Source organism: Balaenoptera musculus, chromosome 2 (assembly GCF_009873245.2).
Source record: "Balaenoptera musculus isolate JJ_BM4_2016_0621 chromosome 2, mBalMus1.pri.v3, whole genome shotgun sequence".
Classification (NCBI taxonomy): domain Eukaryota; kingdom Metazoa; phylum Chordata; class Mammalia; order Artiodactyla; family Balaenopteridae; genus Balaenoptera; species Balaenoptera musculus.
This window is the reverse complement of record NC_045786.1, coordinates 25989098-26003852: the sequence shown is the minus strand read 5'-3', so window position 1 is coordinate 26003852 and position 14755 is coordinate 25989098. Positions and strand designations below refer to the sequence as shown.

The following is a 14755-nucleotide window of genomic DNA, read 5'->3' as shown; positions in this document are numbered from 1 at the left end:
TTGCTCTGCAGCGTGTGGGATCTTCCCGGACCAGGGATCGAACCTGTGTCCCCTGCACTGGCAGGCAGATTCCTAACCACTGCACCACCAGGGAGGTCCGCCAATCCCTTTTTGAGAGAAAGGAAAACACCTTACTTTCATGGACAAGGCATTTATAAACTCATTGTAAGTTATCATGCAGAGAGAACAGTATCTTTTTCATTAGATATTGATTTTTATTTTGAAGTTTACGATAACCCTTGCCTGAAACTTTTATACTGATTACAGCCTATATTTAAGAGGAAGTGAAAGAGCAGAGAGAGAGATGTCATCATCTCTGAGACTGAGAAATAGGAGAATCGGGAAAGCCTAGTTAAGGGAAAATGAACATAGAATTTCAAAAACATCAAGTGGGGCAGTGTTAAATTCATTGCACCTGCCTAGTGCCAGGCATTGTTGTAGATACTGGGAATTCTGGTGAACAGGTGAAGTCCCTGCTCTCCTGAAGCTTAAAGTCTGCTTGGGGAGGAAAGACAATAATGAAATAAATAATAAAATATCAGGTGGTCATGCTGTGAAGAGGCATACTAAGGGGGATAGAGATAAGGAGAGGGTCATGTTGCTGTTTTTAAAAGATCACAAGGAAAAGCCTCTCTGATGATAGCGATGATATTTAAACAGAGATCTGAAGAAATTAAGGAACAAAGCCATGTGAATATTTGGGGAGAAAGGCAGTAAGTGCAAGTAGAATCCTATATGGTATGTTCAAGGACTGCAGAGAAGCCAGGGTCGGGCTTCCCTGGTGGCGCAGTGGTTGAGAACCTGCCTGCCAATGCAGGGGACGCGGGTTCGAGCCCTGGTCTGGGAAGATCCCACATGCTGCGGAGCAACTAGGCCCGTGAGCCACAACTACTGAGCCTGCGCGTCTGGAGCCTGTGCTCCGCAACAAGAGAGGCCGTGACAGTGAGAGGCCCGCACACCATGATGAGGAGTGGCCCCCACTTGCCGCAGTTAGAGAAAGCCCTCGCATAGAAACGAAGACCCAACACAGCCATAAATAAATAAATTAAATTAAATTAAATTAAATAATAAAAAAAAAAGAAGCCAGGGTCACTAGAGTGGAGTGAAACAAAGGGCAGAAAGGTAGACGATGAGGTCGGAGAGATGGCTGGGGCCAGATCGGGTAGTATATGGTTGACCGCCAAAAGGACTTTAAATTTGAATCCATGGTTGGGAAGCAGTAGGAAATTATGTGATCTGTCTTTTAAAAGGATCACTTTGTTATGTGGCAAGGATAGAATCCGGGAGACCAACTAAGAGGCTATTGCAGTTGAGACATCCGAGTGGTAGACGTGGTGGAAAATATTCATATTTGGGATGTATTTTTAAAGTAGAGCTGACGGGATTTGCAGGTGGATTAAATGTGGAGTTAAGAGAAATAGAGGAATGAAGAATGATTCCAAGGTTTTTGGTCTGAGCACCAGAAGAATGGGTTTCCATGTTCCTACAAAGGAAAGACCTGGGGAGAAGTTTGCCTTGGGATATGTTATAAGACTCCTATTATAGGAGTTCATCACACCAGTTTCTTTTTTTCCTTTTTCTTTTCTCTTTTTCTGCTTTTTTCTCTTTTTTTAAAAAAAATGTTTTATTGAAGTATAACAGTCGAATGAAAGAGGGCATGAATCGTGTTTTGCTCAGTGAAATTTCATAAAGTGAGTGCATCTGTGTAACCAGGTATAAATTGGGGGGTTGTCAGCAAGCAGACTTGAAATCACAGCATTGCAAAGTCATCTAGATAGCGAGTCTGAATAAAGAAGAGATTGGGGGGCTTCCCTCGTGGCATAGTGGTTAAGAATCCACCTGCCAATGCAGGGGACACGGGTTCGAGCCCTGGTCCGGGAAGATCCCACATGCCACGGAGCAACTAAGCCCGTGCGCAACAATTACTAAGCCTGCGCTCTAGAGCCCGCGTGCCACAACTACTGAAGCCCGTGCGCCTAGAGCCCGTGCTCTGCAACAAGAGAAGCCACCGCAATGAGAAGCCCACGCACTGCAAGGAAGAGTAGCCCCTGCTCGCCGCAACTAGAGAAAGCCCGCACGCAGCAACAAAGACCCAACGTGGCCAAAAATAAATAAATTAATAAATTTATTTATTTTTTAAAAATTAAGAGATTGGGGACTTAACCCTGAGGCACTCCCCACATTTAAAGGTCGGGGTAATGAGGATGCTCGGAGGAGCAGCTGGTGAGGTAAGAAAGAGCCAAGTGAGCTCAGGATCCAGGACGCCAAATGAAAGAAAGGATTGTGAGAAAGGACATGGCAAACTATGTCAAATGTGACTTATAAGGAAGGACTGGAAAGATTAGTTAGATAAGGAATGAAAAGACCATTAAATCTGGTAATGAGAAGAGCATATTGACCTCGGATAATTTCCATGAAACAGTTAAAATATTGAATTTAGAATGTTTGTAGTGGGTTGAGAAGAGAATGAGGTGTGATTTGTTCCGGAAATATGTGAGTGTTAGACACTAGGAGTATGGAGATGGAAAATACTGTCCTTACTCTGGAAGAACTTATAATGGTATAGGGAAGAAAGTTAATAATTACAATAGTGTATGACAGCAGTTACTATAGCTGTATATATATGACGCAAATAAAAGGAGAACTTACCCTGACTGGAGAGGACAGGAAATGATTCCCTGTAGTAATCCCTGAGTCTTGGAGGACCAGTTTAGAGCATAGGTGTAAATGGGTGACATCGTATGGGGAAGGATGTTAAATGTTAAAAGGCCCTTAAGCAAATGAACATGATGAGTTCTAGGTATCATAACTAGTTCACTGTGGCTTGACACTAGTTGTGTAGGAGAGAGGACTCAGACCCAGAGGAGGTAGTGATGAGAGATTATACTGAAGAAGTAAGAGTCACATCATGAAGGGACCTTGTATGCCATGACAGTAAATCTTAGGAAAACTATTCCCTAAAAAGTGCTCATACACATAAAATTTCAGATCTGTGGACCCTTGCAGCCCAACTATGGATACCAAGTTAAAAACCCCCAAGTGAAGATGATGAATTGGTGGGAACTCTATCTGCAGTAGCCTAGATGAATGTTTGAATCTGATGGCTGGCAATGAGATTGGAGAACTTGAAACGCTAAGTGTGGGTTCCATTTTCAAGAACTCTCGCTGCAACTGGAGAGCAAGAAAGAATAATGGAGGCAACGCAAGCTTGTGGGATAGAATCTTAAGAAGGGGTAAACTTGATATGGGGTGGGGGTGGCGGGGAATAAGCAAGTACAGGGAGAGGTTGAAGAGACAAGAGAGAAGAGATGATGAAACCAGCATCATCAGTGACCAGCAAGGCAGAAGAGGATGGAATCCAAATTAAGGGTAGAGAATCTAGCCTGGCTAAGAGCTAGGTAAGTTTGGGGGATGGGGTATGTTGTAAGCAGGAATTTGAGGGCTTTCCCACCAGGGTTCTATTTTTTGTGTGAGGTTGGAAATGGTGTCAGCTGAGAAAAGGGTGGTCAAAGGCAGCATGAGGAAAGTAATGACGTTAGAAGAACCTTGGAGGGGAAGGATGTAAGATCATCTACAAGAGCATGTGAAGTGTGACAAGATAGTGTCAGTTAATAGTGGGGCAAGACACAACTGTTTAAGCATAACATCAGATCCAGAAATCATAAGGAAAAAGATTGATGTATATGACAATGTAAATATTAAAACTTTTTCTAGACAAACTCACTATACACTAATTTGAAAGACAAAAAACATACAGGAAAAGGAAAGTATCACCTTTTTTAAAAACAGTGTTCACATACTATAGTTTCACCCATTTGAGGTGTATAGATTCATAGACGTGTGCAACCATCACCAGGCAATTTTAGAACATTTTCTTCACCTCAGAATGAAAACCCATACCCTTTATAGTTATTCATCCCCCTCCCCAACACTCCTTTCTTGCTTTACCCCAACCTCTAATCTACTTTCTGTCTCTATGAATTTTCCTCTTCTGGACATTTCACATGAATAGAATCATGTGGCCAATTTTAGTGAGCCATCCTTTGCCCATTTTTAAAATTGGGTTATTTATATTTTTTATTATTAAGATATAAGAACTCTTTATTCTGGATACAAGTCCCTTATCAGATACATTGTTTGCAGGTAGATATGTTCTCCTATTCTGTGGGTTGTCTTTTTTTTTTTAATTGAAGTATAGTTGATTTACAAGTTGTGTTAGTTTCTGGTGTACAGCAAAGTGATTCAGTTATACATATATACATATATATTCTTTTTCAGATTCTTTTCCATTATTGTTTATTGCAAAATATTGAATGTAGAGCCACGTTCTATTCCTCCTCCAGCGGCAGCCATGGCGGCAGCTCGGGCATTGTGGGGAGGGGGACGGTGCCGGGCAGAACCTCCCTGAGGGCTCCCTCCTCTGCCTCCTCCTCTCACCGCTCCGCTGCTCCATTATTTCTTCAAATATTTTTTTCTGCTCCTTTCTCTCCTTTCCTTCTGGTACTCTCACTACATGTATATTGGAGCAAAATCTGGTAGATAAAACAAAATTTTAATAAGGGGTATATTTAAACCAAGCAATTATAGGGTTTTATCTTAAGAAAGCAGTTGCATAGCATATGTAGATGTATGTACAAGGAAGTATATCACAACACATTTTTATAGTAAAAAGTTTAGAAAAAACAGGAGAAAATTAAATACATTATACTTTTATACAATGAAATATCATTAGCTATAATAGTTTTTAAAATCTCTTCATAATTCAGATGGAGTTTATTTGGTATACTGTATACAGTATATTTGGTTGTTAGTTTCTTTTTTGTTGTTGTTTTTGGTACATTTCCTCTGTGTATCTGTGCAGGTTTTCTCTAGGGCAGCAGTTCTATAAGGTTGGCATCTCTGATAATCTAGCTTAACAGAGGAGGGCTGGATTCTTACATCGCCTTGTATATAATGTGTTGCAGTGTATAAAGTTGAAGTATATAAAGAATGAAGTATATTAGTAGATAAAGAAAATCTGCCCTGACATTTTCAGTTCAGTAAGGCATGGGTACTTTAATAGCCTTTTCAGATAATTGAGGATATTCTTTGATAATACACCAGAGCTTGACAAGTGGTAGTTTCTTAACAGGTGGCTGCAATTTAGAATCTGAAACCATATCAATGAACTTTTCATTCTCTGTTACATTAAAATCCATTGGTCTGTTAAAACTTTGAATAGATCTTTTTTACCCATCCTTGATTTTGTGACATTATACATTTGTCATTTGGAAAATATTGGCACACGGAGTTAAGCAGATCTTCTAAAGGTTGATACATACTGTTACATGCTATCAGAAAATCACAATTATTAATAGTACCACCAATCTCATGTGAAAGCTTTTAAGTATTGGGAGGATGCCATGCTCATAGTGATGGGTACAGTTGTCAAAAAATTCTAATTTTCATTTGAAAGCCCAAATTTTTATTTGGCAGCAGCAATACTTCATTGTAGATAAATGTCCGCAAAATACTCAAGTGAGAATGACAGTTTATCTGTTAGTCATTCTCTCAAGTAAAAATATTGTTCTCTGCAAAGCTAATTTGGTTCACAACCTGATTGATCACACAATTGCTTTTCCTCAAGACAACCTTATTACACTGGCCATTTTCCCTTACTCAGAAGGGATAGTCCCCTGGAATTTGTATCGTTACACTTGATTCATTTATATTTAATATCTAATTCTTATTCTTTGTCTCTGGCTGCTTTTAAGAGTAGAGAACCAAGGATATGACCCAGTGTACAAGTGGAGGACTTGGCCTTAAATAATAGAGCTTATCCACTATAACAAGAGAGAAGAAAAGGTCTATGGTTGGTAGACTGGACAGTGTAAATATGTGGGATATAATATAATAAGGTGCAGAGTCAAAGCTGTTAGTGAGGTGGGAGTGAGGGAAGGAGTATTGGAAGAGTAAAGAGAGAAAGGTTTGAAATAGTTATGTCAGACGGTAGGCGAGGAAATGACAAGGGAAATCTAATAGCGTTGCTGAGCAGAACTGAGGATCACTTGAAATTTGTGGTCAGGAATTCAAAGTGAAACTAGGCAGCATGTGTGTGTGTGTGTGTGTGTGTGTACATGTACATGTGTGCATATTACTGTTTACAGGGCCTGCCCTTTAGTCAACCTATCCACGTGGTTGGAGCTCATTTCCAGCCACATCCGTTGCCAATTGTTAATCCCAGCCACCCAGGTGAGAAACTGGCTAGACTAGAGAATGAGCAGGGAGTAGAAATGGCTAGGATGTGCAGAGCCTAGGAGAGATGGCTTACTGTTTTAAATCTGTACTAAGTTAAATAACGTATTATTAAGCTGATTTGCCTCTGCTAAATATTGATATGGGGGATTGCTTCACACTGAGGTAAAAAAATTTTTTTGAACATAATGTGTGTGATTACTATAGGATATGGCAGGGGCAAGATAATTAGGGAGAAGAGTGGAGATATCTGGAATCCACTGGGGTGTAAGCTTCTGTGCGGCTGCCTCTTATGTGGCAGGCCTCTCGCTCCTTTTTCCTCTTCCGTCCCTCTATTTTTGTTTTTTTTGTTTTTTAAAAATTTTATTTATTTATTATTTCATTTAATTAATTAATTAATTTGCACCGGGTCTTTGTTGCGGCAGGTGGGCTCCTTAGTTGTGGCATTCATGTGGGATCTAGTTCCCTGACCAGGGATCGAACCCAGGCCCCCTGCATTGGGAGCGTGGAGTCTTAACCCCTGCGCCACCGTCCCTCTCTTTTTGTTCTGGGTAGTAATAGGCCAGGGTCTTGTCCTCAGGCAGCCCTGGGCCCCACCACGTGGCCCATAGCTCAGAAGGCGGCTTGCTTTTCTGGCCCAGTTTTCCTGACACTGAGTTTGTTCTAGCCCCAGCTTGGACTCAGCTAATTATTTTCTCTGGGAATGTACATTCTTTTAGACTGTGACCCACAGCCAAATAAAACATTAGCGTTTAAAGAGTTTAGGCTTCACAGTCAGACACCTTGGGTTCAAACTCTTGCTCTTGAGGACTTAATCTCTGTTAAGTCTCACTTCATAGTGTCTAGCTCATTAGTAGTATCTATCTCATAAGGCTGTGATTAATCTCTTTAAATCTCACTTCATATAGTATCTGTCTCATACGGTTGTGAAAATTATGGTAGGTAATTCAAGTAAAACATTAGAATAGTACCTATACACAGCAAATACTCCAGAAATCTTAAGTGTCATTATTTTTGTTTTCTGCAGGAAGCACTAGAGCTATAACTTACTTACCCTCTATCAAGGAATATTTAGCAATTAGCTCTGTTGTCAGTTTTTGTAGAGGTGGTACAGTATAGCTGGTAACAGCACAATGCTAGATCTTTGACTTTTGTTTTCCTAGTGAAACTGATGAATTTGTAGAATGGACATCCAGGGTTAAAGGTATATTCTTAAGCCAAGCTAGCTGTTCTGTTAACTTAGAGCTGAGGATTCCTGTTGCCTTTAAGGGAATTTAACTTCTTGGATGGACTATTTTTCAAAACATTTAAAAAACTAAATTAGGGTGTTTAAGCACAAATTGAGCCAATCCTTGATAATCCGGGATTGTCATTATTATTACTATTTATATTAATAGTTACTGAAAATAAAAGGATGCCCCCACTAGCTCCTAAGGCTGTTTCCTCCCACATTGAAATGACTGTACTTTTTAACAGTTTTATTGAGATATAATTTGCATATCATAACATTCACCCATTGTAAGTGTGCAATTCAGTGATTATTAGTAAATTTATAGACACAGTTCACTGTTAGAACATTCATCATCCCAAATACTCCCTCACGTTTGTTTGCAGTTTGTCCTTGCTCCTACCCCCAGACCTAGGCAGCCACTAATCTGCTTTCCATGTCTATAAATTTCTATTTCTGGACATCTCATATAAATAGAATTATACAATATATAATCTTTTGCATTTGCATGTTTTGCAGTTTGTCCATATTATGACATGTATCAGTATTTCATTCCATTTTACTGCTAAATAGTATTCCATTATATGAAATGAATATTCCACATTTTGTTACTCCTTTTACCAGTTGCTGGAGATTTGAATTGTTTCCAGTTTTCGCTATTACGGATAATGCTGCTGTAAACATTTACATACAAGTCTTTGTGTGGACATATGTTTTCATTTCTCTTGGGTAGATTCCTAGAACTGGAATTGCTGAGTCATATGGTAAGCTTATGTTTAACTTTTTAAGGAATTGCCAAACTGTTTTCCAAAGGCTACTAGACCTTTAACGACGTAGCTTTTAGATATTTTTCTCTTCCCTCACTCTTACTTGCTGCTGGCATTATCCCCTGTACCCTCTCTCCTGAATCTGATGCTGTGGGCAAGGCAACCTGATAAGTATATTAGAAATTCGTAACGCAAAGGCATTGAATGATAGTCTTGAGTATTAGTGTAGGATGTTGTGATGTCTGGAATGTGTGTGTGCATGCTGGTTTCTAGATGCTCAGCTGTGTTCTGGACTAGAGATGTTCCAAGATGTATCTGTTATTTGGGACTCTCAGATACAGGTGAGAAAACCCCAGTGTGGTAGAGGAGATAGTCTACATGATTATCAGCTCCACCAGGCTCTTTCCAAAGGGGAGAGGAGACAATCCCTTAAGATGCTAAGCAGTCAAAACAGTAGGAGAAGTCTACTTCCTCAGATATTAGACCCAAATAAGTGAATTTTGTCATTGTTTGTCTAATTTGAAAAGCACTTGAGACCCTGAGTAGTTCAGCACCCCAAATACCAGCAAATGTTATCTATAAAGAATAGTTTACACCATTCGATCTATAAGATTGATACATTCATGGTACCCTTGGCATTTACAGATTACATTTTTAATTTAGCTATCTGAGTTACGTATAGTTGTTTGTAATCAGGCTGAGAAATGTGTTTGAGTTGCACCCAACAGCTGCATATCAGTACTACTGTGTTCTTTCTTGTTTTCACATAGGAAGTAATTTTTCTTAACAGATCTGGAGGCATCCCAAAAACTTTTCAGTTATGCTTTGTCATATTTCAAATGCCCCTATGCCTCAAGTCTTCTTTTTTGCTAATTTCAGTGACCTACTCTGCTATACTCCTATCATCAGCCCTTCTATTTTGCTCGCTTTTTAAAAAACATTACTTTGCTAACTCAGTTTGGTTGTTTTCATTGTAAAACCTTAAATACCTATCTTATTATAAGCCAGTATCTTTATACTTTTGTGGTTTATTTTCCTTTTTAATTAGAATAGTCACTTATATTGTCTGGTACACTTTGTGAAAATGTTGCCATTTATAAATCTGCCATTATAAAGCCAATTCAGCTCTTAATTACCTGCCATGATAGAGGAGGGCAGTGACACAAGTCATAATCTCTGAAAATACAATTTGGTTTAAGAATGAAATAACAGGATGATTTTCTTTTGAACATCAACTTTGCCATTTTAATTACGCTTTGTTTAGACTAAATTTAGTTTAGTGTAAAAATAATAGTTTGAAAACACACCAAATGATACAAAAGGAAGTGTGTTAGAGGCCAAGGAATAATCACAATGGGGTTAGTAGGAAACACAATTAATATACCAAGCTAGTTCCTTTAGGTATTTATTTTATGCTTTAACTGTTATAATTATTTGGATATATGAAAAAAGGGGATTGGACAAAAATTCTTGAAAAGATGAAGAACTGTCACTTCTTATTTCAGCCTTTGAGCTCCCTTTTAAATGGACTGTACTGGGTATCTTCTAGAAAGGCCATTTTTAATGTTTTATGAAATCAAAAATTTTTCCCACGAGGATTTAAAATAGCTGTGTTACATTTTGAGTCTGACCCCTGTGAAAAAATGACTATATATCTTTCCGAGATTTTTGAAAGCTAGCACTGACTCACATGCTTTCAGGGCACAATTTGTTTTTTGGGTTCCTGTTTTACATGAGTTTTCAAAATAAATAGGTACTTGTTATTGAAGTAGGAAAAAATAGCATTACTGTAAAGCTGATTACAACTGGTGCTGGAAAGAATCTTGCCATCCAATTGGAAATATTTTTCCAGTTTGTTGACCTGTTTAAAATTCTGAACAGCTAATTCTTTCCAGCTTTCAAACATCAAATTCATTCTAAGGTCAGTATGGACAATTCTAGGGAATAAAGAAATGAATAGCTTTGGTTTTGTGTTCTCCTTAATACTTGTCTTACACCTGAAAGGAAGTGTTTATTGACTATTTTAAGTGCCACTATGATTACTACTTTGTAATGAATATTTGTATTACATTAAAAATAATCTTCTGAGAAATCATAATTGTTGCTTCTCAGCCCAGTCCCTACTGGTGGCTCTTTTTAACCGTGTAGTATATGATAGCACTTACCTAGAGCAGTGTTTTTAAAAAGTGTGCTCTATGGACTCATAAGGTATGAAAGTCCTGTTTTCCCTGTAATCTTTTGGCATTTGCTTATAATATTATTGATATTATCTATGTATACTATAATACTATATCCATGTATTCTTTTTTTTTTTTTTTTTTGATTTATTTATTTATTTATTTTTATTTTTGGCTGCGTTGGGTCTTTGTTGCTGCGCGCGGGCTTTTCTCTAGTTGCGGTGAGTGGGGGCTACTCTTCCTTGCGGTGCGCGGGCTTCTCATTGCGGTGGCTTCTCTTGTTGCGGAGCACGGGCTCTAGGCACGCAGGCTTCAGTAGTTGTGGCACGTGGGTTTCAGTAGTTGTGGCACGCGGGCTCTAGAGCACAGGCTCAGTAGTTGTGGCACACGGGCTTAGTTGCTCCGCGGCATGTGGGATCTTCCCGGACCAGGGCTCGAACCCATGTCCCCTGCATTGGCAGGCAGATTCTCAACCACTGCGCCACCAGGGAAGCCCCCCATGTATTCTTTAGTCATATGAATTATAATTTATTGCTGATGTCTTAGTGTTTTATCAAAAATCATGCTATTTTCTTCATTGTTGCTTAACTTTTCTGCAGTGGCAAGAAATCATCAGTTCCTTAGGTTATTCAGCTCCACTGAAGAGGCCCTCAAAAAATTTTTTGAGCTCCAAGTAATTATTTAGGAAATGTTTGCTTTAAATATCTTAAGATCTTTGTGCATCTGTTTCTAATTATTATTAGTGTCATTCTATTTCGCTATGCCAGGAACCTTAATAGTAACTGAACAGGCCTAGGGAGGAAAAGGAGAATTCTCCATCCAGTTATGCCATTGAGCCCTGTCTCTGGTCTGCTTTTCCTCTCTAACCTTGCTGCTGTCCCTCTGCCCCTTACCATCTGTTGTTGTAAGCAATATTGGAACTGCCTCTTAACTTGTCTTCCTGACCAGTGTGGCCTTCTTCCAATCCAGCCTTCTTGTTACTTAGAACTCAATTGCTGACAGTTGCCGTACATATTCAAGATCAAGTCCATACTCTTTAAGGATTGTATGTGAAGCCTTTTATCATGATCTAGCCCTTTTTAATTTCTTTTGATACTCAAACGTAAGGAACTACTTGCAGTTTCCTAAATATAATTCAGTTCACTCCCCCTTAACATGTACTATTCCCTTTCCCCACAGAGCCTTCCTGGCTCTTGTATGCTTTGCTAATTGCTATTTCTCTTTGATTCAGCTTTATTATTACTTAAGTATTAATTCTTCTGTGAAGCCATTTTGCTATCATTTCTCCTTGTAGCTGTTTTCACTTGTGTTCCTTGTCAAATAAACTTCTGCTTTATATTTAGCTTAGAAAACTACAAAAGCCCCTGTGTTTGATTTAAGCTTGTAAATATTTGTAGAAATAACGGCCATCCGTGGTTTTCTGTAACTTATAGACCCCTTATGAGGGTCAAGGGTGAGAGACAGAATATACAAGTGGACAATGGCCTGACAATGCAGGAAGCTAAGTGCAGTAACTTCTGTAATAATGGGTCCCAGATGGCCAGGACTTGATCAGTAACTGCCAGCTTCCCTAATTTTTGTCCTTGCTTCCAACTTAAAACCAACTAGAGCAAATCAAATCTGCACCCAGTAAATCACATAGGATGCCCTAGTCCTAGTTAGCCTGCCTACAGCTTCGCCCTGCCAGTCAGGGTACACCTGAAGCCTTCCCTTTTTTCCACTGTAAAGCTTTCTCATTACTCAGCCTGCCTTTGAGTCTGCCTAAACGCAAATGATGGTGGCCATCTCCCTTGCCGTAGCAGGCTCTGAATAAATAGCCTTTGCTTTTCTCATAAGTATAGTTTATAAAATTTATTTCCTCTGCTAGCTATGTTTTGTGATTTTCTACATGTTTTATAAACATAGAGGTTTATATTTTATAAAGGTGAAGACAGATTTTTGTCATAAGGATTCTTTGTTTCTTTACCTTGAATGGCAAGATGACAGAATAAAAATGTGTCACTTAGTAGTAAAGAACAAAATCCTAGTCAAATTTTAATCTTACTTGAGACCTTTGTCTCATATAGTTATTCAGAGCTTTTTATTTGGTTTATTAAATCATAATTTTTTAAAAAAATCAGTACATGGAAGAGATTTAAACATGAAATACAAAATAAATGCATTTAGGTTTTATTATGTTAAGAGTATTCTTTTATTCTTATTTTTAAAATATTAAGCGTGAATGCTGAATTTTATCAAGTAATTTTTTGTATCATTTACTGTTTTTTATTTAACCTATTAGTGCAGTATATTGTATAAATATATTTCATATTATTGAGCCATGTGTATGTTCCTAGAATAAACTCTGCTTGTTTTGAATTATTTTCTTTAAATACTCTTAATCTGTTCACTAATTTTATAAAGGTCCTTTCATTTTTGTAAAGTTTCTGAAAGTGACCAGAACCTATACCCTGATTTTTTACATTTTGTGGTTTTTTTTTTTTAACATACCCTTCCTCTTATGTCTAGAATTGAATGACTAATAAGGCTACTTTGAACAGTTTTGAAACTATGAAAAAGATAGCTTTTTATCTGTCTAGTGCTTTATTTTACTGAAGTTACTCTCAGTGTATTTATTGTTTGAATTTTCTGTTAACAGATATTCCCTTCAGAGAGGTAGCTCCTTCACATTTTTAACACCTGGCCCCCATTGGGACTTCACTTTGGTGAGTAGACACCTAGGTTTTTTATTTCAAGACATTAGTTAATTCCTGGGTTGTGTTTCAGTCTGGTGTACAGCTCAGTTGTCTGTACCTTGAAGTACAGAGTTTCTATCACCATCTTTGGCAGCCAATTTAATTCTTTTCTGCTAACAAACTGAAAGAAAATTTTATTTCAATTAAATATAAAATATATTTTGAAAAGTATCAGATCTATTCATCTTTAACTCTATGCAATTCTCTCATCCCTACCCGTGTTAAAATTAAGAGACTATATTAATGAAACGTGAGGCTATTTTTATGCACACACTCTAACAGCTCTTTTCTTGGTTGAAAAATATAAAAATGCTTGTAGATAATATATATAATGAATGAATCATTTCTGTTATTAGTCATCTTAGTATAGAGGGACTCCCATTATTTTTAGAATGAGACTTTACAGAGGCATCTAATCTTGTGCAAAGTGACACCAGAAAATTAGGGGTTTTTATAATTAAAAACTCATTACTTCACAATACTCATATAAATAAAGTATGTACAAATAGAACATGATTCTTATGCTCTTCTTATTTGGGGGAAATAGCAAAAAACGATTCTGCCTCTAGTTTGCCAGACTTTACCTATGTGCATGTATTGATGATGTGCCATTTCATTTGTATTCTGTTCTATTGTATTTAATTTGTTTTTCTGTTGGGGACTCCTGTTCGAGATTTCTGTGAATAATAGAATTTACATACATTAAATGGTCAGTAAATCATTCTTGGTAAGAGTCTCCTGATTTTAATGCAGTTCCACATTTTCCTTTGAAACTTTTTTCATCTTGGTCCCTTTCCCTTACTAGTTGAAGAACCTAAACTTATACAGAAAAACTAGTAGAGAAGTGTCTCCAAATTTGATTTTGCAAGCCTATCAGCAAAAATATTTTGAGCATTACCCCTGATATATTTATTTATAATTTTTAGGTATGTAGCAACTTTATTAGCTAATATCTCAAAACTCAGTACTCACTTAGGGTGAGATTAATGATAGTGGACATAAATGTATATTTCAAATAGTCAGGATAATTTCAGCTTGGGGCTGACTTCTAAAATGGATTTGGTAAGATTGCCATTATCTTTAACTCACATTTTTAAATGTGGTTGATGATGAGCTCATCATCTGTGTATTAAATTTTAGTAAAGCTTATTTTTTAAGGATTAAGAAATACATAAAAATGAAGCTCTAACATTTTCCTCCTGTACTCTAGGAAAGATACCTTGCATATCGTCTGGGATAGATGCATCTCACTTGGGAAAACACTTTTGTAGAGGCCTCCGTGACAAAAGAAATATCTAACGGTTCATGTATTAAAACTTTTGGAATGTGATTAAGGAATACTAAGAGGGAGATTTATAACTTTTTAAATACATAGTTTAATAAGGGAAAAGAAAAATTAAGCACTCAAGAGGTGAGAAAAAGAACAATAGAGTAAATCAAAGAAAAGAGGAGGAGAAGTAAGAGTGGAAAAAATAAAATCAACACCCAATCATGATAAAATTCTTGGCAAACCAGGGATAGACTAGAACTTCCTTAGCCTGAGACCTACCACAAACAACATACATAATGATAAAATGATAGCAACAGTCCCTTTAAATTTAGAAAAAAACAATG

General features: G+C 37.6%; 1 protein-coding gene across 1 annotated transcript in view; it reads left to right on the top strand.

Moving 5' to 3' along the window:
• Positions 1–14755, top strand: part of NET1 (neuroepithelial cell transforming 1) — a 52670-nt gene that overhangs the window by 1567 nt on the left and 36348 nt on the right. The window contains exon 2 of the mRNA XM_036843610.1: positions 13045–13111. Coding sequence (XP_036699505.1) covers positions 13045–13111 — 67 coding nt within the window. The remainder of the gene's footprint in view (positions 1–13044; positions 13112–14755) is intronic.